We start from the raw sequence: 25,241 nt of genomic DNA on the forward strand, positions 1-25,241 counted from the left end.
GGAATTCACAGCCCGAGTGGTTTAACTTGGACCCAAAGCTATAGTTGGCGCACAGACTAGTGGATGTAGATGAATGCTTTTGACGGGGGGGTGGATATTAGGACACGAACAGGAGACAAGAACATAGACTCTGGCAAGGCTGGGGCCTAAAGTGGAGGCTCTTGTATAAAGCCACAGCTCTGCAAAGATTTCACTGTCTACTAATAAGGACAGTAAAACTCAACACACCAGCCAGCCAGCCCAGGGACATGGCAGGGAAGCTGAAAGACATAAGAAACACAAGCCTATATCACATCAAATGTGGAGTCTAAATTTAAACTACACAAGTCTTGCAAAGAGCATGTAAGCTAAGACATTAGCATAAAAGCTGGTCCAAAACAAGTGAAATGTTTATACCCCCAACAGTTATAAATGCTGAAACTTCCCTCAGAGTCTCTTCCACAAGGCAATGCCCCGAGGATTCACCCAGGCCAGAACAGTGCTCAGACATGCATATTAGCATCCCAGAAAATTGAACACCACCACCAAAAAATCTGAAGGCAACTAGGAAACACACATGTTAAAAGTATTCAGGGATGTAGTAAGTAAAGGTATAATTTAGGGAAAGAATATATAATAACCACAAAGTAAGAAGTACCTTATGGAAAATAACAGACGTTTGAGGAAGAACCAAGTAGTTATTTCTAGGCATCTAGACATGAAAAATGTTGTCATTAAAACACTGTAGACATTAAACATATCAGACACACAAAAAATATGTATAGTTAGAAAGTGAATCTGAGAAAATCGCCTAGTTACAGTCCAGAGAGATAAAAAGATAGAAATATGAGAGGGAGGTTGATACGGAAGACATAATGAGAAGATCCAAGGCCCTGCGAATAGCAGTCCAAAGAGAAAAAGTAACAGGAAAGGGATAGGGGGTGATACTTAAAGAAACAACGTAGAAAGACATTTTGGAACTGAAGAAATACCTACATCTTCAAATCAAATAAGGATATTGAATCCTGAGCAGGACTTAGGTCCTTCATAATGAAACTGCAGGCATCAAATAAATGGAGTTTTTGGTAAGTTACCAGAGAGAAAATGGAGGCTACCTGCATTAGAATGACAACTAGCCTAACAAGAAATCTCCCCAAAGCAGCTGCTATTAAGGCCCAGCTACAGTGGAATACTATCTTCAGAGTATTGAACAAAAGTATCAAGCTGGAAAATCTCTAACTTTTTAATTTTTTTTAACATTTATTTCTTATTGAGAGACAGACACAGAGCGTGAGCAGAGGAGGGGCAGAGAGAGAGGGAGACACAATCCGAAGCAGGCTCCAGGGTCTGAGCCGTCAGCACAGAGCCCCCACAAGGGGCTCAAACTCACAAACCGGGAGATCATGACCTGAGCTGAAGTCGGATGCCTAACTGACTGAGCCACCCAGGTGCCCCTCTAACTTTTTAAAGAATGAAGGTAAAATAAAGGCATTTTCAGACAAATCAAGACTGAAAGACTTGAACTTTCAGTGATTGACCGCTGTTGAAAGAATTATGAGAAAATATTCTTTAATATGTAAGAAATCGAACCCAGAAGGATGGAGTGAAGTACAGGGAACAATGGGGACCAAAGAAACACATCAAAATGAGACAGACGGGCATGTGGGTGTGAAGAGAGATGGGCTGATTTCAGGGGAGATGTGAAAAACGGTGTAATGTAAATTCTAAAGAGCAGTAACATGGAGGACTAGAAGCAGTAGACCAAAGGTATTCTACTTGTTTGTGTGTTTCTCATGGAAAAGCTATGGATTAACTTTCAATTTTTAAGTATACAAATTCACAACATGATAATTAAAGAGTAAAAATAAAATGTGTACCTTCTGAATCCATTCTGGAGCACAGGGGGATTTTTTTTTTTTAATGTTTATTTTTGATCGAGAGCACAAGGTTGTGGGGGGGAGGGCAGAGAGAGAGGGAGACACAGAATCCGAAGCAGGCCCCACACTCCGAGCTGTCAGCACAGAGCCTGTCCCGTCCAGGGCTTGAACCCACGAGCTGTGAAATCATGACCTGAGGTGAAATCCGAATAACCGCTTAACCAACTGAGCCACCCAGGCACCCTGCAAAGGGGGATTTTTTTTTTTTTTTAAGCCGGATCAATTCAGTAAAAGGAAGGAAAGTGGCAAGAAAGAGGGAAAAGAGGAAAGTTAGAGTGATAGAAAAAAAAAATCGTAAAACATCAGTAACCTTGATAAAGGAAAACAGATTAAACTAAGTTGTTAAAATACACAGACTCTCAGATTTTTTAAATCCTTTTTTGTTGTTGTTGTTGTTGCTGTTGGTAAGAGACATGTGAAATATAATTAGGGTCTACCAGGGAAATTCTAAAGAGAGAGCAGAAGAAAATAAGAGACAGGAAAGGAGAAAGGAAGAAACAAAATTAATATCAGAAAAAAAAAATTTAAGGCAAAAAAAAAATACTAAGAATAAAGGTAGTGTTGCTTAGTGATAGAAGGGAAAAAGGCTTAACAGTAACATGGATAAAGATATGGAGAGACACATCACCAAACAAGAAACCCAAATGGTCAAAAAGCATTTGAAAAATGTTCAGCGGACTGATGTTAATGGGAATGCAAGTAAAAGCACCAATGGGACTATCCTTTCAACCCCCATCAGTTGGCAACAAATTTTAAATTAGATAATGAAAAGTATTGCCAGGGATGTGGAATAAAAGGAAATTCTTATCTCTTACTGGTTGGAATGGAAGCAGCAGATGTGTGCTGATCTGTGACTCAGCAATTCTGCTGTCATTGTGCATCTTAGATTAATGCACAAGGTATACCCTGGGCATCATTCGTGATAGTGATAAAGAGGAAACAACCCAAGTGGCCATTGGCAGTGGGATGTATAAGTAAATTGTGATATATTCAAACAAACAAAACTTGCACCAGTGTCAATGGATTAAATTACAGTTACCTGTATTAAAATAGATGCATCTCAGAATTACAACATTAAATGAAAATAAGTTGCAGAAGAATGTGTATATCTAATCTCAAATTTACATAAAAAAATCAGGTACTGTATGCTGTTTTTACAGATACATACATGTGGTAGTAAAATATGCACATCTGAGAGGAAACAGTAGATCCCCCAACGTGCGCGAGTGCCCTTCTTGAAGGAAGATGAATGGGAGCCAGAAGGAAGACAGAGCAGGCTGTAACTCCGCCATGTTTAATTTTTAAAGATCTGAAGTAAATATGACAAAAAACATTAGCATTTATTTACATTGTTAGTTCTGGATAGTGGATGCCTAGGCTCCTGCTATTTGTGTGTGTGTGTTTGAAACATCTATTTAATTAAGAATATCTTCCAGCTTCTGGGAGACAAAAGACATATAATAATAATGGAGAGAAAATGTTCTGTGTTCCATTTTGGGTTCTGTGCAGGTGGCTTTCAGAGTTGAGATCAAAGGGTTTCTGCCAGTGAGGGGAACCCAGGAATGCATCCTGGGACCTGTATCGCAATATTGCTGTCCCACAGACCCCTACCTGCCATCAGTCACCCTTGGAAATCTATCAGCCATCATTGACCTTTTTTTTCTGTTTCTTTGGCCTTTGTCAAGTCTGTTCCCATTTTTCACTAATAGTCTCTTTTTCAGTTATTAAGTTCTGGTCATCATAAAGCAATAGTTACCCAGGCCCTCCCGAAAGATTTATGACTTTGAGAAAGAAAAATCTTAAAAATGAACTGATGCTTTGCTTACTTCTCATGGAAAGGGACAATGGTGACTTCTGTTGTTACATAATGTAGATGTTTAGGGAAACATTTGGATTTGGTGGAGGGAGAAGATTGGTTGTGTCCATGAAAATGTGCATATATTGCCCCAAACCCCCATCTTGCTTTTTGCCTTTATCAGAAAGATTCTATTCAGGGTTCTCACATTTAAAAATTTTGTCCAGTTTCCTTTTGGAATGTACTGCTGCAAACGGTTAACCGTCGCGTTTCGTGACCTCCATGAGGATGGTCCATGTGGAGACAGGACTGATCATCACTGTCCTGTGTTCACAGCATCTAATACAGTTTATCAAAACACTAATAAGCACTTGGTGTCTGAAAAGGAACAGAAGTTTGTGGGCTTTACCCCACATCACAGTGGCCTCTCTGCTATATAACACAACACAGTCATCCTTACTCTTGACATAAAATTATATAATGCCACCCTTCGAAAAAGTTTGGTTTCAGTGCTTCTGATACATGGTTGCAGGGTACTAGTAAATGGGATGGCAGTGTTGGCCTAGAAGCAGTTTGCCAATCGGTGTGAAATCTAACTTGTCTTTCAAATACGTATCTGCTCCATGTTGAAGCCTTTCCAAAGGAAAACTCTGAGTCAGATCTCTTATTAAGCTGCCTTGGGCCACCAGTCTGGGTTTGATCATGAACCTTGTATTCTCAGACATTTTCTTCATTTCCTTTGCAGAGAGAAGATGCATCAGTCCGCCATGTACGAATTGTGCCAGGGGATGCACCAAATCAGCCTTCAGTTTGTTCGACTGCAGCTTACCTTTGAAGAATACACCATAATGAAAGTGCTGCTGCTGCTAAGCACAAGTAAGCTGATGTCCACTTGGGCCCTTTTTCTATATTACTCAATAATCTTACCTTTAGGAGATTAGCCTGTTTACAGTGTCAAGTAGTAGGTATAAAAAATTTTCTGAGGAGGTGGGAGAGTGGCTTTGGTCTTTAGTGAATGAACTAAGTTACATGGAGAGTATGAAGCTTTGGGTAAAGAAGGAGCATATTCCTTCATCCACCTAACGACTAAATATATATTAAGTGTCTGTTATATATGCATGGGAGGATTAGGCAGATCAGGAACTACAGGAGTGAATAAGGTGCAGTTTCTGCCCTCAGAGAGTTTTACTAGAAGATAGATTCAAAGATAATTTTAATACACTGCAGAAAGGGATACTCCAATCATTATAGAAGATAAAAGAATGTCGTGATGGCTCAAAAAAGGGAGAAGCATGTTTTGTTCTGGGGACCAAGGAGCAAGTCACGGTGAAGCTGAATCTTGGAGAACTTGGCAAGGATAATGAATTGGATATGAGGTCTGAGATGGCATTCCCATGAGGGGATGATGTGAGGGATTGTGGAAATGTGGGAAAGCATATCCAGGCAATAGAACTTAGTTTTGGAAAAGTTGTTTTGCCAATTAAGTTCTAAATTTCTATCTTATTTCTGTATTAATTTAATTAATTTTTCAAGGGGTATCAGGCTATATTTGGTTGGAGAGGAGTGGGGAATAAGGTTGGGGTGTAGGTTGGACCAGAATATTCAATGCCTGTAGAAGCCACCTGACCTTATTGGGTGGGCGGAGGAGTGCAACATCACAGGCTTTGAGCAGTGGGATGACGTGATTTAAGCTGTGTTTTGTGTTTTTATGAAGATGTATCTGGCGCTAGACTAGATTAAAGGGCAAAGTTAAGGGGAGGCCGAGAAGCAAAGAGAATTTAGCCAGCTTAGAAGCACAGAGACCCGCTGTGAGCTGTTGAAATAATGACCTAAATGATGATGGTATGATGGACAGGAGCAAATGGATTCAAGAAACACTGCAGAACTGGCAGCCGACTAGAAGAGGAAATAAAAAGGATATGGATCAGAAGTGACACAGGTTTTGAGCATGGAGAAATGACTAAGACGGCAGTCATACCATTAAGAGGAATATGTTTATGTTGGGACTCAGAGAAGATTTGCTGGAGTTTTATAAACTGAGTTCTGTTTCAAATGGGTTAATTTTCGGATGTATCCTAATAGGCCAAAAGATAAGGAGAATTGGGGACTGGAACTCAGAAGACAGATTTGGGGATTGAGATATGAATGTGGAATTATCCTCATAGAAAATTGTCATCTAAAGTAAAATGGGGAGTGGGGTTGCCGGGGCTCAGAAAGAAGAGGAATGATCCAGTTGACTTACATGAAAGGAAGATGGCAGGACCAAAAAGACAGAGATGGGACTGTCAGAGAAGCAGAGAAACTGGGATCCAAGTACTGGTTTCCAAAAGGGGCATGACTAAGAGCAAAGCTTCCCCAAGAGAAAACTTGAGAGCTCAGAGAGAAGCCTACTAGAGTTGACCATTAGACATCGAGCAGCTGCCAGATGGCCAAGGACTTGCAGATTGATGGGAAGCTTTTCTAGGCTTCTGGAACCAAGTATGAGAGAAGAGAGGTTGATGACATAAGGTGCCAGAGAGACAACACAGGACAGGATTGGCCTTGGCAAAGATGTTGAGTACTTCTTCCTTGGGCAACGACACAGACATTTTCAAACTGAGGGGATAGAACTTGAGTAAGTTTACATCAGATGAGAGCGATGGCAGGAGACAGTATGGAGAAGAAATGTCTAAGCCAAGTGCTGTGGCCGCTGGGGAAACAGAAATGTTCTGGATGCCAGGGCGAATGACATGGACTTCAAGGGATGAGAGATTGTTGAGTGACCACCTGGAAGCAGAAAAGAGAATCCAGTGCCTGCCCAGCACCACTCCCCGCCACCTTGGTCCATGAATCAGGGACATGGGAGAAGGGGCAGTTTTGAGTAGAGTCATTTGGGAGGAAGTGGCATCACTAGCCAAGGACAGAAGGGGTAAGACGAGATGTTATTTCCAGCAAAGAGGGACTGGATGTGAGGAGGAGTTAGCCTGAATCAAGTAGTGACGAGCAGGAAGAGGGGATGCCACAGCGACTGTGGATAAGCGTCTGCTTCCCTATGGTTAGCACCTTGCAGTTGTTGAAGTGTTCGTGTGTTATCTAGTTTAATGCTTCACACAACCCTCTGAGATTGATGGCCCCATTCTAAAGTTAACAAAAAGGAGGCACACAAGTGTTTTTGTTCAGCATCCTCTGTGAATTAGAACTCAAACCCATGGCTTTGGACTTCACATCCAGTGTTGTTTGTGCTGGCCCCCAGAGCAGGGAGCAAAGGGTGCAAAGGCAGGCTGGTGGCATAGGAGTGTGACAGGAAGAGTGGATTCGTTAGTGGGCCAGACTCAGGCTCCCAGGAAGGGGGCAAAACAGCAGCCTGGTAGGGAGGTGGGACCAGCACTTCACAGCTGTGTTTTGTTTGGCCTGCACAGGAATTTAGGTTGCTTTTGGCCTTTTGTCTTGTTTTATTTTCATTGAATTTGATCGCCCAGGGCAGGGCATGCTCTCTCCTGTTTGCCGCAGGCCTTACCATTCCTCACTAATTACACTCAGGCAGTCTCCTGTAGGGTTGTGTTTGCAACCCTCCTCTGCAGGGTCAGTAGAACCAGGCTCTTTCTCCCCGCTCTGTCCTTCCTCGAGATTTCTGATGTTCCTGATTTATCCTTTTGGAATATAACTGGAATCTATAAGTTCGGTGACCGTGATTTTATTCCCCTTTCCAAGCAAGGTCATTAACCATTGCTGGCTTGAAAAATGTTTTAGATTGATATAGATGTAGATATAGACATAGACATAAATATATAGCTATAGATAGATCAAATGGGTGATAGAATTTAAATAAAGTATTTTTTTCTAAAAAATGCTCATGATACCAATTCTTTACAAATCCTGACTACTCAATCTTAATTGGTGTCTTATCCTTTTATACCATTTAATCAGTCAGCCTTTAATCAATTCTGATACCATTTTGAAGCTACCCGAATTAATTTATTAGCTTCCAACTAGCTCAATACTTTCAATTCTGGGTTTTGTAGATGCTGGATAAGCAAAATAAAAAGGCAAGAAAACATAAGTAAAGAATTGTATGAATCATAGAGCTGCAGGCTTTAGTAAGCTTATTTTGCTAATGTATGACAGAATGTGTGAAAATTGTTCTTCTTATTTAGGATGTTAAATTGTACACCTAATGTCCAGTGTATCAAGAATGTCTTTACCAATGACATTGAGAGAATCTTGTGTTCTTAATGCTTATGGAGGAAAACAGACGACCCTCTATCCCAATTGTCTCTTTGCTCTTCTCCAGCCCATAGATTTTGGATGATTTCCAGCAGCCCTGCTGTATTTAATAAGTAAATTCAGAAAATCTGGGCCGACCTCCAAAATTTGAGGTTTTGCTTAAGTTCTCCTTATTTGTGGGTTTGCTTCAACTCCTAAAAAATCTGGCTGGGAAATTGGTACAATATCTTTCAGTTACAGATAATATATAAGTAATATTTGACATAAGTTGTTTATAATCTTGAGAATTTCCGATACAGGACTATCCATATGAAGGTCTTGGTGGATTTTAGTGGATATACCGAATAGTAGTGAAATATAGTAGTGAAATTTATTCACTCCATTCTAATTTTAGGTAGTTATTTAATGTATAGGATGTTATCCATAAATATTTATACTGAAAAGCAAAAGGTTTACTCCATAATATTTTATAACTTAAAAAAATAAATGATAACCTGTGGGTGGGCACTGTTTGCAAAGTATTTGCAGACATTCAGTGTCTTTCAGAAAGTTTTAAGTTAACATTAAAAGTTTGGTAGAAAGTAGATCTAAAGTTTGACTATTAACATCCTCGTTATAACCATCCTTCATATTTTTTATACTTTTAAAACAAGGCTTTATTTTTAAAGAAAACAAACTATTTGTTATATAATGGATGGCATTTAACTTTTGACATGAATGTCAAATATTTGAAACCACAGCCACTCTTGTGGCAGTCTCGGGAATTTGTGCAATTACTATTAGGGATTTATTTTTTCCCCACAAAAATAGACTTAGATAAACCACAAACCAGAGCCTCAACAATTAAACTCGAGAAGACTGTTAACATAATATGTGAATTTAATTTGCAAGATAATCCATATTTTTGTACGGGACAGCCAGGGTTTAATTTGGAAGCAGCAGTATTTCAGGTTTCCAGGGTCCTCATAATACTCAAAAATGTACTTAGCTGTTCTAAAGGGCTGATGACCCAAGTGAATTATTATTTATCCCAGTTATGATAAAGTAACAAACATGCTGTATAATTAAGAAGTGAAAATAAGAGCAGTTTCAAACTCAGAACATTAATTTCACAAGATGAATTTTCTTTAGATCTTCATCTCCTAAAAATAAAGTCCTAAGTGATTTCATTTTTCAAAGTTAAAGCATGCATATCACTATTGGCTATAGTAGAAAGAAAGCAAACACAAAAGTAGATTTTCAAAGGGAGTACTTTAGTTTACACTCTGCCCTACATACACCTCCTTCCAGGCACAGGAGCGCCTTTCCTCTGTAAAGTGCTTTCACGTGTGTCCTGGGACAAAGCATCTCCCTTCAGCAGGTCACAGAAACACTTGATATGTTTCCAAGCCCTGAATCCCAAATAAAAGTAAACACCAGCCACCACACAAAAGAAAATGTGATGCTTCATTTTCCACATCATCACAGATAAGGTGAACGTGGTTTATTCTCCAAAAAGTTTTCGATTCTGCCTTGCACGCAGAGCCACCGCTGTGTTACTCCTTTGCACACGCAAACCAGTGCACAGCACCACCACCAGGTTGTCTGGAAGGCCACGTGACCATGCCCAACTGCTCATAGGATCCTGGTACAAAGAAGATAGAAAGCACTTCTCAGCATGCCTGGCCTCCCCCTTGGTAGATGGCCAGTATCCCCAAGTGTCTTTGATATTTGAATATGTATATGGAGATGTTGCTTTCTAATTCTAGCCCCGGCTTAGACTGTTGGTGGCTCTTCCAGTTGTCCTGGAAAATCAAAGTGTATTTTCTTACCTATGAAGTACTTGCAAGTTAGGATTCATAAGAAACTTTGATGACAGGGTACAAGGCAGTGTAGCATTGTGGTGATGAGGCAGGCTTTGGAAATTGATCTAGGTTTCTGTTCCTTCTCAGCCATTTATTTATTGTGTTTCTTGGGCAGGATTAAACCTCCAGTCTTCAATTCCCTCATCTGTAAAATGAGAATAATGGTTATGTCATAAAATTGAGGTCAAGATCAAGTTAATATATGCAAGGTGTATATTAATATACATCCAATAAAGAGCAGTTACTATTCTTTCATATATGGATGTGGACAAGAATTCACCAATAGATAACTGCCATATTTATTTATAAGTGCAATTAATTACGATTCAGTATCAATCTAAAAGTATGAGCCTAAAAACCCCAAAATATTCTACACCATTGTTAGAGCTCTTTCCCATCCTGGGAATTTACATGCCTGTATTCCTTAAACACAGTTCCAAAGGATGGCCTCAAAAGCCAGGCTGCATTTGAAGAAATGAGGACAAATTACATCAAAGAACTGAGGAAGATGGTAACTAAGTGTCCCAACAACTCTGGGCAGAGCTGGCAAAGGTTCTACCAGTTGACCAAGCTTTTGGACTCCATGCATGACGTAAGTAGAGCCTCTTGGTGCCTGTTAAATGAAGGATCAACAATCACACACACTGTTGACCAAACAGTGGAGAAGGGAGAAAGAGTTCTCAGGGCTTTGGGAAGAATAGAGGTAAATTATCCAGTGGGAGGCAGCAAGAGGTGAGAACTGACTAGAAAGGAAATTTCCTTCAGATAACCTTTGAAACAAACCTCATTTAAAGTAAAGGGTGTGGCTCTTTTCCATCCTGAGCAGGGTAAGAGTACTATGGACCATAATGGCAAAACCTCTGTGTCCTGGGCCAGGGAAAGCCCTCAGATTTGCTACAGGTGTCAGATCAAGTTTCACATTTCTGCTTACAATTTAGGAAATGTTTGGTTAATAAAAATGTTTGCTTTAACATTGCACAAATAGCGTCCATCTTCTACAACTGTTAATCTAATAACCCAATCTTCCCAAAACATTATTAGTGGTCTAGGGCCAACTGGGATCATCTCAATCTTTGCCAAATTTTGAATCCTATATTCATTCCTCACGGGAGTCACCTTTCTTGTCTTATGTAAATATAGAAAGTAAATTCTGAGCTTGTTTCTAAATCAATCAATTATAGATGTAGTCGAGGTGTTTGTTAGCAGTTTCTACAAAATATCGATTTGGATAACTTGCTTTGTTATGTCACTTGAAATATGCTTCTTGTTTCACTTTGTGAGCAGTTTTCTCTAGTTCTGGCTCAAAAAAAAAAAGTTGTACACAGTCATGCTGATTTAGTTTTTGATATTTGTGAGGTTTTCATACTTTCTTCTGGAAAAGTTATTACCCAAGTTCAGCCCATATGATTTGTATAAGAATTCAAATATTTCTCCGTTGTTCAGAAAAATGTTGCCAGGCTCCATGGCTGGTATTATAACAATACTACTATTGAAATAATGAGTCATCCTTTAAAATTTTGTTTATGCCAGTGGAATGTGGCGTCTCTGTGGTTTGATTGATAAAGAATGTCATTTTCCAGTGTTTTACACCAAAGACTCCATACATATCACATTGATTTTGCTTTCTCTCAACTTTTCATGTGATGGGTCACATTCCCACAAGGTGAATTCAGTGATAATTTTGCTAATTGTCAGTGGCCTAAAGAGCATGGCCTAAGGGAAAATCTTAGGACGAGAAAATGATGGCAAACACAGCTCTAGAGAGCACAACTCACATGGGGAACAGAGAAAAATAGTGCCTGGAGGGCAGGTCATCTGCACAAGAACCAGTAGTACATTTACTTTCTTCTGTCAGTTTTGTTGAAAGTCCTTTCTAGTGGACTCCGAATGGGTTTTTGTGGTTCCTTCTTGATGAATTCTCATATGTGTTCAAACGTATGGACAGGCACAAGTACAATATCAAGATTGGTATGTAATGTGTCATCATTGCAACGTATGATAATAGCTGATACATTTTGAAGCAATTTGCACGTAAGGAGACTGACGACCAAAGTTAAAACTTGCTTATCCACAGCCTTTCAGAGTCTGTGTGCCTTAAGCAAAGTGGCCTTGTGGAAACACTTAGAGTCCACCCCAGTGGTCAGTGTGTCCGACTGTCCTCTGCCATCTTGGTTTTCTCAGTGCCATGCTTGGCACAAGATCGGAACTCAGTGACTGCTTGACCCAAATGGCTATATCATAAATGATGATATTCTGCAAAATTCCCCGAGGGAAAAAGGGTCCTTTTAGTATTTTTTTTAATCAAGGTATAATTGATACGCAGTAAAGTGAACATTTTTTTAAATGTTTATTTTTGAGAGGCAGACACAGAATCTGAAGCAGGCTCCAGGCTCTGAGCTGTCAGCACAGAACCCAACGTGGGGCTCAGACTTACAAACCGCGAGATCATGACCTGAGCCAAAGTCGGACGCATAACTGACTGAGCCACCCTAGGAGCCCCTAAACTGAACATTCTTAAAGCGTGCCTTTGGGAAATGTGACACAGTATACACCCATGAAATTGTCATCACCATCAAGATAACAAACATATTTATTACCCGAAAAATTTCCTTGTGCCCCTTTTTTAACCTTTACTTCCACCTCCTGCTCCCCAGTTGCTTTCAAGTTGGACTTCTATATTCCCGAGTCTCACATACATGGACTCATGCAGTATGTACTGTGCTTTTTTTTCTTTTTGTCTGCCTTTCTTCACTTAGCATAATTATTTTGAGATTCATCCATGCTAATGCACATATCACTAGTTCATCCCACCATACAGATATTGCACAGTTTGCTAGTCCGGTCACCTGTTGATGGACATTAGGTTGTTTCCAGATTAGGGACTGTAACATAGAAAGCTGCACTGAAATTTGTGTACAAGTCTTGTATGGACATTGCTTTCTTTTTCTTGGGTGAAGAGCTAGCTAGTAGTAGAATGCCTGGGTCATATGGTATGTGTGTTTTCGTTTTTTATGAGACTGACAAACTGTCTTCCAAAGTGCTTGTCCAGTTGTACATCCGCTTAAGACGTGTGAGTTCAGACTACTCCACTTCCTTGCTGGCAGTTATGGCTAGTCTTTCTAATTTTAACCATTCTAATAGCTACGTGGTGGTATCTCACTGTGGTTTTAATTTGCATCTCCCTCATGATTAGTGATCTTTTCGTGTGCTTATTTGCCATCTTTATGTCATCTTCTGTGAGTTGTCTATTCAGCTGTTTCACTCATTCTTAAAAGTTGGATTGCTTTCTGATTGTTGAGTTTTAAAAGTTCTAGATACGGGTCCTTTATCAGATTTATGACTTGCAAGTATTTCCTCCCAGTCTGTGGCTTATCTTCGTTTTCTTAACAATGTCTCTTGAAGAGCAGTTTCCCATTTTTTTTTATAGAGTCCAAGTGATTGTTTCTTTCTTTCATGAATCCTGTTTTTAGAAGTCTTGGCCCAGGCCAGTGTCACAAAGCTTTTCTCCTGTTGTCTTCTAGAGATCACTCTCCTTCATTGACAGATATGGAGTGTCTTAAAAACCATTTTTTTAATGTATTTCTCAGAGCATTTTTGTTTTTTGTTTTTTTCTTGTGGAAGGGTGAATCCAATCTTCCTTATTCCACCATAGCTGGAAGGAGAACTTTCTTTGGGGAATCACTGCTGTCATTTTAATTCTGAAACCCTCGTTTTAAATTATCAAAAATGTCTGCTCTTAGAAGTAGCCCAACAGAAGCATCTTGAACACTCTATTTATATTCCTGTTCTAGACAGAACATTGAAAAATGCATTGTAAGTCTAGAGGGACCTTTCTAACATTCACGCTTACTCAGACTTGAGACTGCCTACAGCTTTTTCATTAGAGTAAATTAGTGAATCAACATTTGTGGAATTTTCTTCCAGGGAACAAAGAGCTACACAATGACTGGCTCTGTGCTCAAGCCTAGTTTTGGTCACCTTGTGGAAAAAGAGCATTTGTTCCTGAGGTTCGCACAAATAAGAACCCTATGAATCAAATCAAAGTTCTGCTTAAATAGCATGCATAGCATGCCACCCCTCAGGACACATGTCCATAGATCTCAGGACATGTGGATTTCTCCCACATGGTGCACACGTGTGTTGGCAGAATGGTGCCAAGGTGAGTGAAAGGAACATTTTCTGAAAAAATAGGTTGGCAGCTATTTGAATCGGTCAGCAATTTTAATGAATCATAATCCTCCTGAACATCAATCTTTCCCCAAAGAATGTTTCAAAGAAAGCAGCTGTGGGCAGGCGGCTAGGAATAGATGTATTTTTGCATTGTAAATGTTTGGGTGGTATTTGTAAAACATACAGATTTCTTATTCTTCTAAAGAGAATTGATCATTAATAGTCATTCTCTAGCTACTGCTAAGACTGGTGACTAATTTTCTATGTGAAAGAAGCACATTTCTGATAAATTTATTGGTAACTTCTGTTCATTCATAGAGGTCAAGGATTATATTATGATCTTTGTGTAGAACTGTTAGTAAATGTTAAATGATATTAATAGTACTTTTTAGAGGACTTTTTCTATTAGTTTCAAGGTCATACTATGGTGATAACTTTATTTCAACATATATACTAGAAAAAAAGGGGCCTGGTGCCTAGCAATATTGACAGGGCTACAGGGGATACAAAATAAATACATGACACCAACCCAACCCTCAGATAGCTTAGATTCTAGGCAGGTGGCTGGAGCACAATATGCATGCAGCAGAAAGTAATCAGGCACCAGAACTGGCCATCTGGGCAGTAGAACCTTGGAGAGCACATGAGTTGCATTCTTTCCTGTGCCAGTGAGTACCCACCCTGTTCTGGAACCGCAGGTGCAAGTGTGAATAGAATACCTGTCCTTAGGAATCCCGTTTGTTTGATGGGGGAAGATGTTCCGCTTACTCAACAAATGTTTTCATATCTGAAAGTGCAAGGCAGCGTACTCAGGGGAAGAAACCCAAAGCCTGACCTCCAGGAGCTTGTAGTCTGCCCAGGGCACCCAGACGGCACTACACAGGCATTGTGTTTGGGAGCTCCGATGAGGTGAGCGTGCCATTAGTTGTGGATGTGGACTCACTGCTGTTTATTCTGAGTTGATAATAAGTCTAATTGAAAAGTTACAGGAGTTAGCTGTGCCAGGCAGGCGTCCTGGAAGGCTTGTGGGGGGGGAGAGGGGGATTTCAGAGAATCTTTATTTCATAAGAGACAGAGACCCAGAGAGTGATTTTGCAGGGTCCATAGGTAGCCAGTGCACCTGAGCCCTCTTGACTCACTGTCTAGTACTTTTCACACCACCGTCATGGTGAAGGAAAGCTTCAAGCTCAGAGCAGCTGCTCAGTTTTAGGCCGGTCTGCATCTTTGCAGATCAGAAAACTAGCAACGAGGAACATTAAAAACAGCTGCACCGCGCTCCAGCTCTCCAGACTCGTTTGGATCTTCCCTGGCATCTTGTGGAATGCGTTGTTTTCGTGAGGCACACGGTTGCATCTTGAAGGCAGTGAAACCTGGCGCTGTATTAAAGTGGCACGCATGTTTAGCAGTTCCCAAAACATAATGTTGGGTCTGCCTCAGTGTAAGCTGAGCAGACTTAAGTGTGGAGGCTTTTGTCTCCGCGGACAATCGTTAAATCCAGGTAAGAACCTGGGCAGGCACTGGCGTATCACTTAGAGGCTGTTCTCTTGTGACAAAAGGAAACACTCTGAGGGCCATGTTGTTGAATAATTGCCTTCTGTGGTTCCAGAGAGAATGCTCAACAACTGAAGTGGCTTTTCTCTCGGAGCCAAGGTTTTCCTTCTGCGAGGTGGGGAGACGATGGGGGGTGAGGAGCAGAACATCTGGTGATACAGTAAATGCTACACGTGCACACTGGGGAGACTTCATGCTCTACATGAAGAGGGCGTTAAGTTTCAGTGATACAGTCACCAACCGAAGAAATATTGCTGCAAGCAGTCGAGACTATTAGCAAATTATTTTGAGATTCTCATTGCTCATTTAATTAGTGGGTGCTTTTGCATCCGGGCTGTGGTAGTGGTAATTTCCATCATGATTACACTATAGGTGGTTTTGAGATCGACGCAAACCTATTTTCAGCATTTCTTACCGCACGCTGAAGAATGCCAGCCACAAGTTTGGCTCCGTCCACCATTTGGGCAGCCCGCTTTCTTTCACATTTGATTCTGGTTTACATCTTCCCAATCAGCTTCTCCTCGGGAAGTGTTCTGAGACCAAAATAGGAGCCCACCACAGAAATGGAACCCCTGGGGATGGCCTGTGGTGTGGCACCACCATTTCACTCAGTAAACTTGAGCACTTAAATTTTCCACCCTCAGTTTCTTCAACTATAAAACAGGAATAGTATCCACCTTATAGGGAATTTTTAGGACTGAATGCAATAACACAGGTACTGCATAAGGCATTTGCCACATAGCAAGCACCAAACAAACATTCACCCCTTTGCATCCCCTTTTCCCATACTTTGTTAGAATTTCCTCAGAAGCATGTCTCTGTACCACCAAAAACCTTCCATCAGGCAGTTTTAATTTACTTGTTACTTTTTTTTTTTTATGTTTGTTTATTTTTGAGAGAGAGCAGAGGAGGGGCATAGAGAGAGGGAGACAGAGTATCCGAAGCAGACTCTGTGCTGACAGCAGAGAGCCCAATGCGGGGCTCAAACCCACAAACCATGAGATCACGACCTGAGCGGAAGTCGGTCCCTTAACTGACTGAGCCACCCAGGCTCCCCTTAATTTACTTTTAAATACAGAGACACCCAAACCTTTGAGACATAGCATGTACCTTCAAGGAAATGACAGTCTAAAAGTTGGCCAGATCAAGCAGGGAAATAGGCAGTAAAGATCATTCCACAGAATAGGGCAGGAAGCACAAAAGTTATCTGGTAGTGAGTTAATAGAATTAAGTCAGTCCTAAAGCATTTCCACGGTACTTCAGGTCCTGGTGCACACATCAGCTACACATTTACTGGGGGAGATTGGTATTGTTACAAACATGTTGGGGTGTGTTAGAACCACTTTCTGATTCGATAAAAGGATTAAAGGTATTTGATGATGGAATGATTGCTGTGAGGTGACCATGAGGATGATTGATCCTGGCGAACCATAAACCCTTGCCTCCGGTGTTACCAGAATACTGCTAGCAATGAAAAAAGGCTGACCATGCTGCTGCAGCACGAGGAGAGAAACTTCCCTCTCTTCCTGTTGCTCAGGTGACAAGGAAATGACACTATTTGATTCTCTGTTTTTTTTTTTTTAATGGTTATTTATTTTGAGAGAGAAAGATCACAGGGTGGGACAGAGAGAGGGGGAGAAAAAGATCCCAAGCAGGCTTCTGGCTGTCAGCACAGAGCCTGACATGGGGCTTGAACTCACGAACCATGAGATCATGACCAGAGCTGAAATCAAGAGTCAGACAATTAACCAACTGAGCCACTCAGGCGCTCCTGATTCTCTATTTGTACAGTACTGGCAATAGCACACCTGGGTGTGTGCACGTGTATGTGTGTAAGAGAGTTCAAATTCAAAGCCACAGTTCTATTTCACTGAGCAAAACTTAATTATTTAATATAATTGTTAGCAGTGTTACACTGCCTTCTCCTTTGACAAGACCATGACTAAGAAAGTTTCTAAATAAAGGAAGAATTGTTTATTCCAGAGTCAGAGAAGGGAGCAAAGCCTTGTGCACCAGTGGAGGGAGGATACAAATTATGCAAAGACCCTCCCCTTTTGAAAAAGAAGTCTTCATAACTAAAGGTTTCAAATTAAATGAATAATTGACATGGCAAATCTTACTCTTTGTCTAGCTGGTGAAACCAGTGGAACAGTTATTAATGGTTTACAGCATCTGTTTCTGCACTTCTATATAGTATGTAAGGACTGTCATTTGCCTTTACAAATTTTTAATTTAAATTTAATTTAAAGAGTATAGCATGATTCAGAATGCTTTGTCCTGGGTGAGTTGTGCCAGTGAGTGCTTATTTTAAATGTTCATTTAGAACATGTTTTATGTTCGTAGAGTTGAAAAAAAATCCAACGGATGTAAGAAAAAATAAGAATGGGGGGAAATGAAAAAGATAGGTCAGAATATTCTAGTATTTCAATGTTGTGGATAAATAGGAATTTGACTTTGGGTGTGGTATAGAAAGGTCTGGGCGGTTCAAGGATTGGCCATGAAGCCCAGATAGAAGATATAACTCCCCACAGATATGAAGGATGTCTTTACCTGTTCCTTTTTTGTTCACACATGAATTAAGGGCAGCGTCAGTGGTCATGACTGTGACTCTCCAAGCTCCCCTAGGGTTTCTGATCAGTTCATATTGTGAGAGGCAAAAGAATAGCTGAATTACTGTCTTCCTAAACCTGTTGGAAGGAGGATTTCAATAACCAGGACACTGCATAAGAAAAGATATCTTTCGGTGTCTCGTTGTTTTAGACCCTGTGGAATGAGACATCCCTGTCAGTTACACTTCCTGTTTATCATCTCCACAGAGGTATGCAAAGGAAGTGCTGCTTAGGGGCTCTGCTTCAGGGACCCGAGGTCCCAGTAGAATAGGCACATGTACAGCGGCCTCCACCAGGCCAGGTACCGTACTGGTACGGAGGATACAACAGCAGCAAAGGAGACTTGGTCCTTGACCTCAGAGTGCAGTATGATGGGGAGTATAACAATCAAACTGGGGATTAAAATCCAGCATGACAGGTGCTCAATATGGGCTGTAAGGCCCATAGTTGGAGTATCTGGAAGAGGAAGAGGCACAGTGGAGAAGGCCCAAGGCATGAGGTGAGGGAAGTGATTGCTGAGCTGAGCCCCAAAGGCAAAGTAGGAGTTTGCCAGACAGATGGAAGGAAGCTGCTCGTAGCCAAAGGAGTTAATATCCCAAGAGAGAGACAGCATGGTGATTTTGAGACATGGAGAATTTCATTGTATCCAAGAGCATCGGGGAAGAACTGAGAGAAATGAGGATGGACAATGAAAGAAACTGTGAATCACCTCAAGGGAGCTATTGAGGGATTTTGAGCACATCTGTGGAGAATCTAGACCTGCCCCTTTGCAGTGCAATGACCATTAGTCACATGCGACTGTTTACATGGAAGTTAATTAAAATTAAGTAAAATTTAAGCTGAGTTCCTCAGTTGCACCAGCGACATTTCAGATGCTCAGTGGCCACATGTAGTTAGTTGCCACCATTTGGGGCAACGTAGGAAGTCTGACAACTATCCATTATTGGACAGTGCTGATCTAGAGAATCTATTAGTGGAGGGCAAGAGAAACAAAGGGCCAGTTGGGGTGCTGGTGCAGTGATCCGGGGAAGAGATGGGGGACTGAGTCAGAGCTAGGGAAAAGGGACTGAGGAGATATTCATGTGGTGGAATGGACACGGAGATTGAGAAAAGAAGATGCCCCTTGGGAATTGGACATAGGTGGCTGGATGGGGTAGAACCAGAACTGACCAGGGGCCTGAGCAGGAGGAGCTTTGGGAGGGGATATGATAAGCAGGTTTTGGGTGTACTGATTTGAGGTGCCCTTATTAGCATATCCAGGGAGAAATGTCAGGTAGACTTTGGGCTCCATACAGAAGAAGATGAGGCATGACAGTGCTGATACAGACTGGGGAGGTGGCAGCACATGGCAGTCATGAAGCCTGAGGGCAGATGGCACTGCCCAGGCAGGCATTGGTGTGGAGAACACAGAGCCTGGCCCCAAACCCAGAGGGAGCAACGGCCAGTGGATCCCAAGAAGGAAGTTTACTGAGAGGCTACAAAGGAGCTGCTGCTGAGCTTAAAAAAAAAAAAAAAAAAAAAAAAAAAGGAGGCAAAAAGAGGTACAAAGGGGACAAACCAGAAAACAATGTATCTCCCACTGTGCAAATGAGGGGTCAGAAGCTGCAGAAAGGTCAGTCAGCAAACAGTCTGAAAACTTCAATAGCCATAGCAACGAGGAGATTATTGTGAAAAACTACTGATTGATTCAACTTGTGTTAATATTCTGTAGTTTCTAGTAACTAGTCAGAATCCACAAAGCAAACTGGGAAAATATTTTTTTAAAAAGAAGAAAATTCAAGGTATTTTCCAGTAAAGCTCCTTAGAAAAAATTGCTGTTACAAATAGGAAGTATGAATCTTTCATGTGAGAACATGTGTGTAAATGAGTATATGTGGATGAAGGAACCTGCAGTTTTTGTGTTTGAGTACAGCAAAGAAATCGCAATGGCTTTGCAAACTCTATCTTTGTGAGTAACCCCAAAACAAACTATTACAGACCTCAATCCAGCCATGTAGGAGTTAACTGTGCATTAGTGAAAGCTTTACTAGATAGTATATACATATACATGTATTCTGTACACTAAATATACATAGACATACTGCACAGTATATGGATCTAGACAGAGACAGAGATGGAAGGCGGGCATTGAAGGCAGCCATGGTGCTTCAAGGCTGATTTTGCATTTCAAGTCGATTTTACCAGTGATACTGCTCTTGAGTCCTTTCTCACCCATCACGTTCATATGAAACCTTAGTTACAGTGACAGTTAATTTCCACATGCAGCCACAGAACTTTATCTCCTTTGGTGTTTCATGGTTGGCCGTGGTTTCCTGTGACTGACTTAATGTCAAATCTGTGTTACTTCCTTACCTCTTTGGAAAAGGTTGATTTAAAACATTGAATATTTTCAGTGGCTAATGTTTAGACTATGGCAATATTTACCAACTGCTGGTCTATAGCCAGGCAACATTCTGAGATGCAGTTGCTTTCAGTTATAGAGAAGTGAGTAAAAAAATTCCATACAGGGTTTTGTCATTGCTTTTATTTTAATTGTGGTAAAATACATAAGCATCGAAGTTACCACTTCCACCATTTTTCACTGTACAATTTACTAGTGCTGGGCACACTCACATTGTTATACAACCAATCTCCAGAACTCTTCAGCTTGTAAAACCAAAACTCTGTGCTATTAAACAACTCCTCATCCCCCTCCCCCAGCCCTAGCAACCTCTACTTTTTATCTCTGAATTCGACTACTCTAGGTACCTCAGATGTATAGAATCATACAGTATTTGTCTTTTTGTGACTGATGTATTTCACTTAGGTTATCCTCCACGTCCATCCATGTTGTGTCCAAATTTCCTTCCATTTTAAGGCTGAGTAATATTTGTTTTAAGTATGTGCCATGTTTTATGTATCTGTTCATCTGTTGGTGGACACTTGAGTTGCCTCCACCTCTTGGCTATGATAAATAACGCTGCTGTGAACGTGGGTGTGTAGCCACCTCTTCAGGACCTTACTTTCAATTCTTTGGGTATATTCCTAGAAGTAGAATTGCCAGATCATATGGTAATTCTATGTTAATTTATTGAGGAACCACCAAGCTGGTTTTCATAGTTTTTTACATTCCCACCCACAGGGCACAAGGATTCCAGTTTTTCTACATCGTTACCCACACTTGTTATTTGCTGTTCTTTGGTTGCTGTTTTGCTTTTGCTTTGTGTTTGTGTGTTTGTTTGTTTGGATAGTGGCCACTCTAATTAGTGTGAGGTGGTATCTTGTGGTTTGATTCGCATTTCTCTAATGATCAGTGATGTTGAGCATCTTTCAGGTGTTTATTAGTCATTTGTATTTCTACTTCAGAGAATTGTCTGCTCAACTCCTCTGCCCATTTTTTAAATCAGTTGTTGTAGTTGTTGAGTTGTACAAGTTCTTTATTCTGGATATTAATCCCCCATCAGATACATGACTTGCGAGTATTTTCTCTCATTCCATGGGCTTTGTTGTTTATTTATTTTGGTGTCAGAATCTTTCCCCTATGAACTTATAATGATAACAGACAGCAGTTTGTGTCTTTTAATCCTGAACTGGAAAAATTAAAAGTTGTGTCTGATCCTAATTTATTTAAAGAAAGGGGGAAAGGTGTATTTTCTTGCAGTAATAACTACTCCTTTGGCTTCATTAATTAACATTTTAAAAGTTGCAAAGCCATAGAACATGTGCCATTGCTCACATTTTTTAAAGAATGCTGGGGGGGGCGGGGGGGGGGACCAGGATCTTGCCTTGTTTGAGGACATATGAAAGAATAGTGCATTCCATTCCTACCTGATTCTATAAGACTTATGATGCTAGAGGGTGAGCTTTCTGGGAAGAGATAGATTAGATAGGTAGGTAGGTAGGTAGGTAGGTAGGTAGATAGAGATATAGATAGATATATAGATATAGATATATAGATATAGATATCCGGTAAAAAGAACCACTGAGGGTCCTAGAAGCCATGGTCATAGACAATCACATTGAAATCTAACCAGACACATAGGCATCTTTTCTTAATCTAAAATATATCTAGGGAAGATTTGGGAAAACTATCTCATTGTCTAACACCTGTGTCAATAAATCCCCACCTCTTATGCAGCCTAAATCCCTCTTCTTAAAATATAAAATAACTATATAATACCTGGGGTTTACCTAGTGCCTTTCTTTCGTAAGTCCTGTCATTAAATCCTTCTACTCCCTCCATGAGGCAAGGATGAGTAAATACTACTATTTACACTTAATCACCTCATCCTAATTCCTTTCTCTATAAAAATTCCTTTCTCTATACTTTTCTCTATAAAAGTAATATTTACTCATTTTTAAATGTTTTATAGAGAAAAAATATTAAAACAGGGAGTGATTAAGTGCCCTTTCCCAGGTTCATAAATGAGGCAGGACCAGAAGGCAGGGGTGCAGGAGGGAAGGGAACATGTGTGAGAGACGTCAGTGTAGGGCCAGCCCTGTACCTGGGTAGCTCTGTTAGCCCTGGTAGGTTAGGGATCACTTCAGAGTCCTGCACATAGGAGGGTCCCACTCTTGGCTTAATATTTTGCTCTCACCATCTTGAAATCTGTAGCAAACTTTGCACAAGGGGCTCCCCAAATAATGCAGCCTGTCCTGGGCATAATATTGTCCATCTAAGATCATGTTGATTAGAAGAGATGCTGAGTATGAAGAGCACTTTGCAGCCTGTGGTGCACGGTGCACATGTGTCTTTGAAAGGAGGCAGCAGAGGTTATGAAAGGCAGAAAGCTTAAAGGAAGCAGGGTATGAGAATTGAGGGAAGTAAGAGACTTGTCGATACACTGGAAAGGAGCCTTAAACAGCTAAGGCCCAACATGACACAAAAAGAAATAGTGGAGAAATTTCATAAGGGAGAGAGACATCGTGAAGCAATAGAAAGGGGGAATGTTATTATCATGTGCTGTTTTAGATGAGGGTGGATCGTTTTAAATGACTGAGCTTGCAGGGACCCGGAAGATGCCCGTTGATCAATTTTGTTTACCAAGGTCATGGTTAAAGGACCTGGAAAGTGTATGTGGTTTCACACACAGTCGACTCTCATTATTTGCAGATTCTTTATTTACAAATTTTCCTACTGGTTAAAGTGTATCTGTAAACCCAAAATCCATAGGGAACTTTTGCAGTCATTCACAGACATGCAACAAGTAGTAAAAATGTGCACATTCCCAGCTAAGGTCAAACAAGGTGATATTCTGCCTTCTTGTTTCATCTCTCCTATAGCAAAGAAGTGTCCTTTTCATGATCTGTTTAGTGGCACAGGTTTTGCATTGTTTTGGTGATTTTGATGTTTAAAATGGTCCCCCAATGTAGTGCTCATGCACTGTCTCATGTTCCCAAGCAGAAAGAAAGCTGTGATGTGCCTAATGGAGAAAATAATTGTGTTTAGTAAAACTCCATTCAGGCATGAGTTATAGTGCTGTTGGCCATGAGTTCAACATTAAAGAATCAGCAATATACATTAAATAAGGTCTTTAAACAGAAACCCGTAAAACAAGGTTGTGTATTGATTGTTGACAGTGTGACCAGCAGTTCATGGAAACCTAACCCTGTATTCTCCTGAGGAACAAGGGTTCAGGATCTGCTAATTCTGTTCTGCATGACATAACAGAATGTAACTACCGTGAATAATGACAAATGGAAATGTATGTACCTACAGGGACTATAGACTCAAAGGGAAATGACTCCTGAAAGAACAGCCAGAAATGGAAGACAAGGGTGACAGTTGTTCTCCATTCAAATGACAAATTCTGGAGCCTTTAAGCTAGACAATGATGTTATAGGGATTCTTTGTAAACCCTTTCCTAAAGGCTCAGAGAATCTGGAGAGCATTTGGAAACTCAGCTCTAGCTACCAACCATATTGCTTGGTTCACTTTTTTTTTTCTTTCACATTTCAATATTTCTGAAATCAGGAGACATCTTATACTTGATTTATATATTTTAACAACCCACCAAACCTGTTCTCCCATCAACTTACAGAATCCTTGGCATGCCTTCCAGTCCAGGGCCACAAGCTTTTTCTGTAAAGGGCCAGATGGTCAACACTGTAGGCTTTCTGGGCCCCACAATCTTGCTACAACTGCCTGGCTCTGCCATTGTAGCAGAGAGCAGCCATAAATGAATAAGCCTGGTGGTGTTCAAGTAAAAATAGTAAAATTGCTATTTCTATCATTTCTGCATGTCATAGAATACTCTTCTTTTGATTATCCTTCAATCTTTTAAAAGTATAAAAAACAGGGGCGCCTGGGTGGCTCAGTCGGTTAAGCGTCCGACTTCGGCTCAGGTCATGACCTTACAGTTCATGGGATCAAGCCCCCCGTCGGGCTCTATGTTGACAGCTCAGAGCCTGCAGCCTGCTTCAGATTCTGTGTCTCCCTCTCTGTCACTCCCCCACTCATGCTATACCTCTCTCTCTCTCAAAAATAAACATTAAAAAAAATAAAAATAAATAAAAGTATGAAAAACCAAATGAAAAAACACATTAAAAAAAAAAAAGCAAACAGTTCTTAGGCCAGATTTGGCCTGCAGGCTACAGTTGGCTAACCCCTGATTTATTCGGTGGCATAATAGAAACAAGGGAATGAATGAGACCCCTTGGTCTCAAGTGTTCTTAGTTGGATCAAAAGAGGTTGCCCCTGCCCAGTGGGGGTCTGCCCCTTGTTCCTTAGTGTTCCTTTTCCTTCAGAAACTGAAGTAAGGATTTTAATGGATTTAACTCTTGAGTTAACCTGATATTAAAGTTGGTAACTTACCAATACGAGCTGGTTTAGATTTTTACGTGGCTTAGTACAGTGTATACTGGCAAAAGGATCCTAGGAAATACTGAAAACAAAATTAAGAAAAGTTCATACTTCTATATACGGTAACATGCCAATGCATTTCAAACACAGCCCTTTCCTCAGATTCCCTTTGTTCAGCAGTGTTCTAATTATCCCTTTATCTTTAAGCTCTCCTTTCTCTGTTTCCATTGTGTCATTTTTCTTTGTGTTTCTCACATGTACAATAGACCTTATGCACAAGAAGGCGGAGCTGTGATCCAGAATGAGGCTTGTAACACAAGGAAACTTAAACAGGGTGGAAATTAAATAAATTTAAGTCCAAAAAAATTGGAA

The 25,241-nt window shown here is 40.6% G+C and overlaps 1 protein-coding gene across 1 annotated transcript in view; it reads left to right on the forward strand.

Annotated features, from left to right (window-relative positions):
• The window catches only part of NR3C2 (nuclear receptor subfamily 3 group C member 2), a 354,747-nt gene that overhangs the window by 307,503 nt on the left and 22,003 nt on the right, over positions 1 to 25,241 (forward strand). Inside the window, exons 7-8 of the mRNA XM_043567788.1 lie at positions 4,457 to 4,587; positions 10,193 to 10,350. Coding sequence (XP_043423723.1) covers positions 4,457 to 4,587; positions 10,193 to 10,350 — 289 coding nt within the window. The remainder of the gene's footprint in view (positions 1 to 4,456; positions 4,588 to 10,192; positions 10,351 to 25,241) is intronic.

Source organism: Prionailurus bengalensis, chromosome B1, assembly GCF_016509475.1.
Source record: "Prionailurus bengalensis isolate Pbe53 chromosome B1, Fcat_Pben_1.1_paternal_pri, whole genome shotgun sequence".
Lineage (NCBI taxonomy): Eukaryota > Metazoa > Chordata > Mammalia > Carnivora > Felidae > Prionailurus > Prionailurus bengalensis.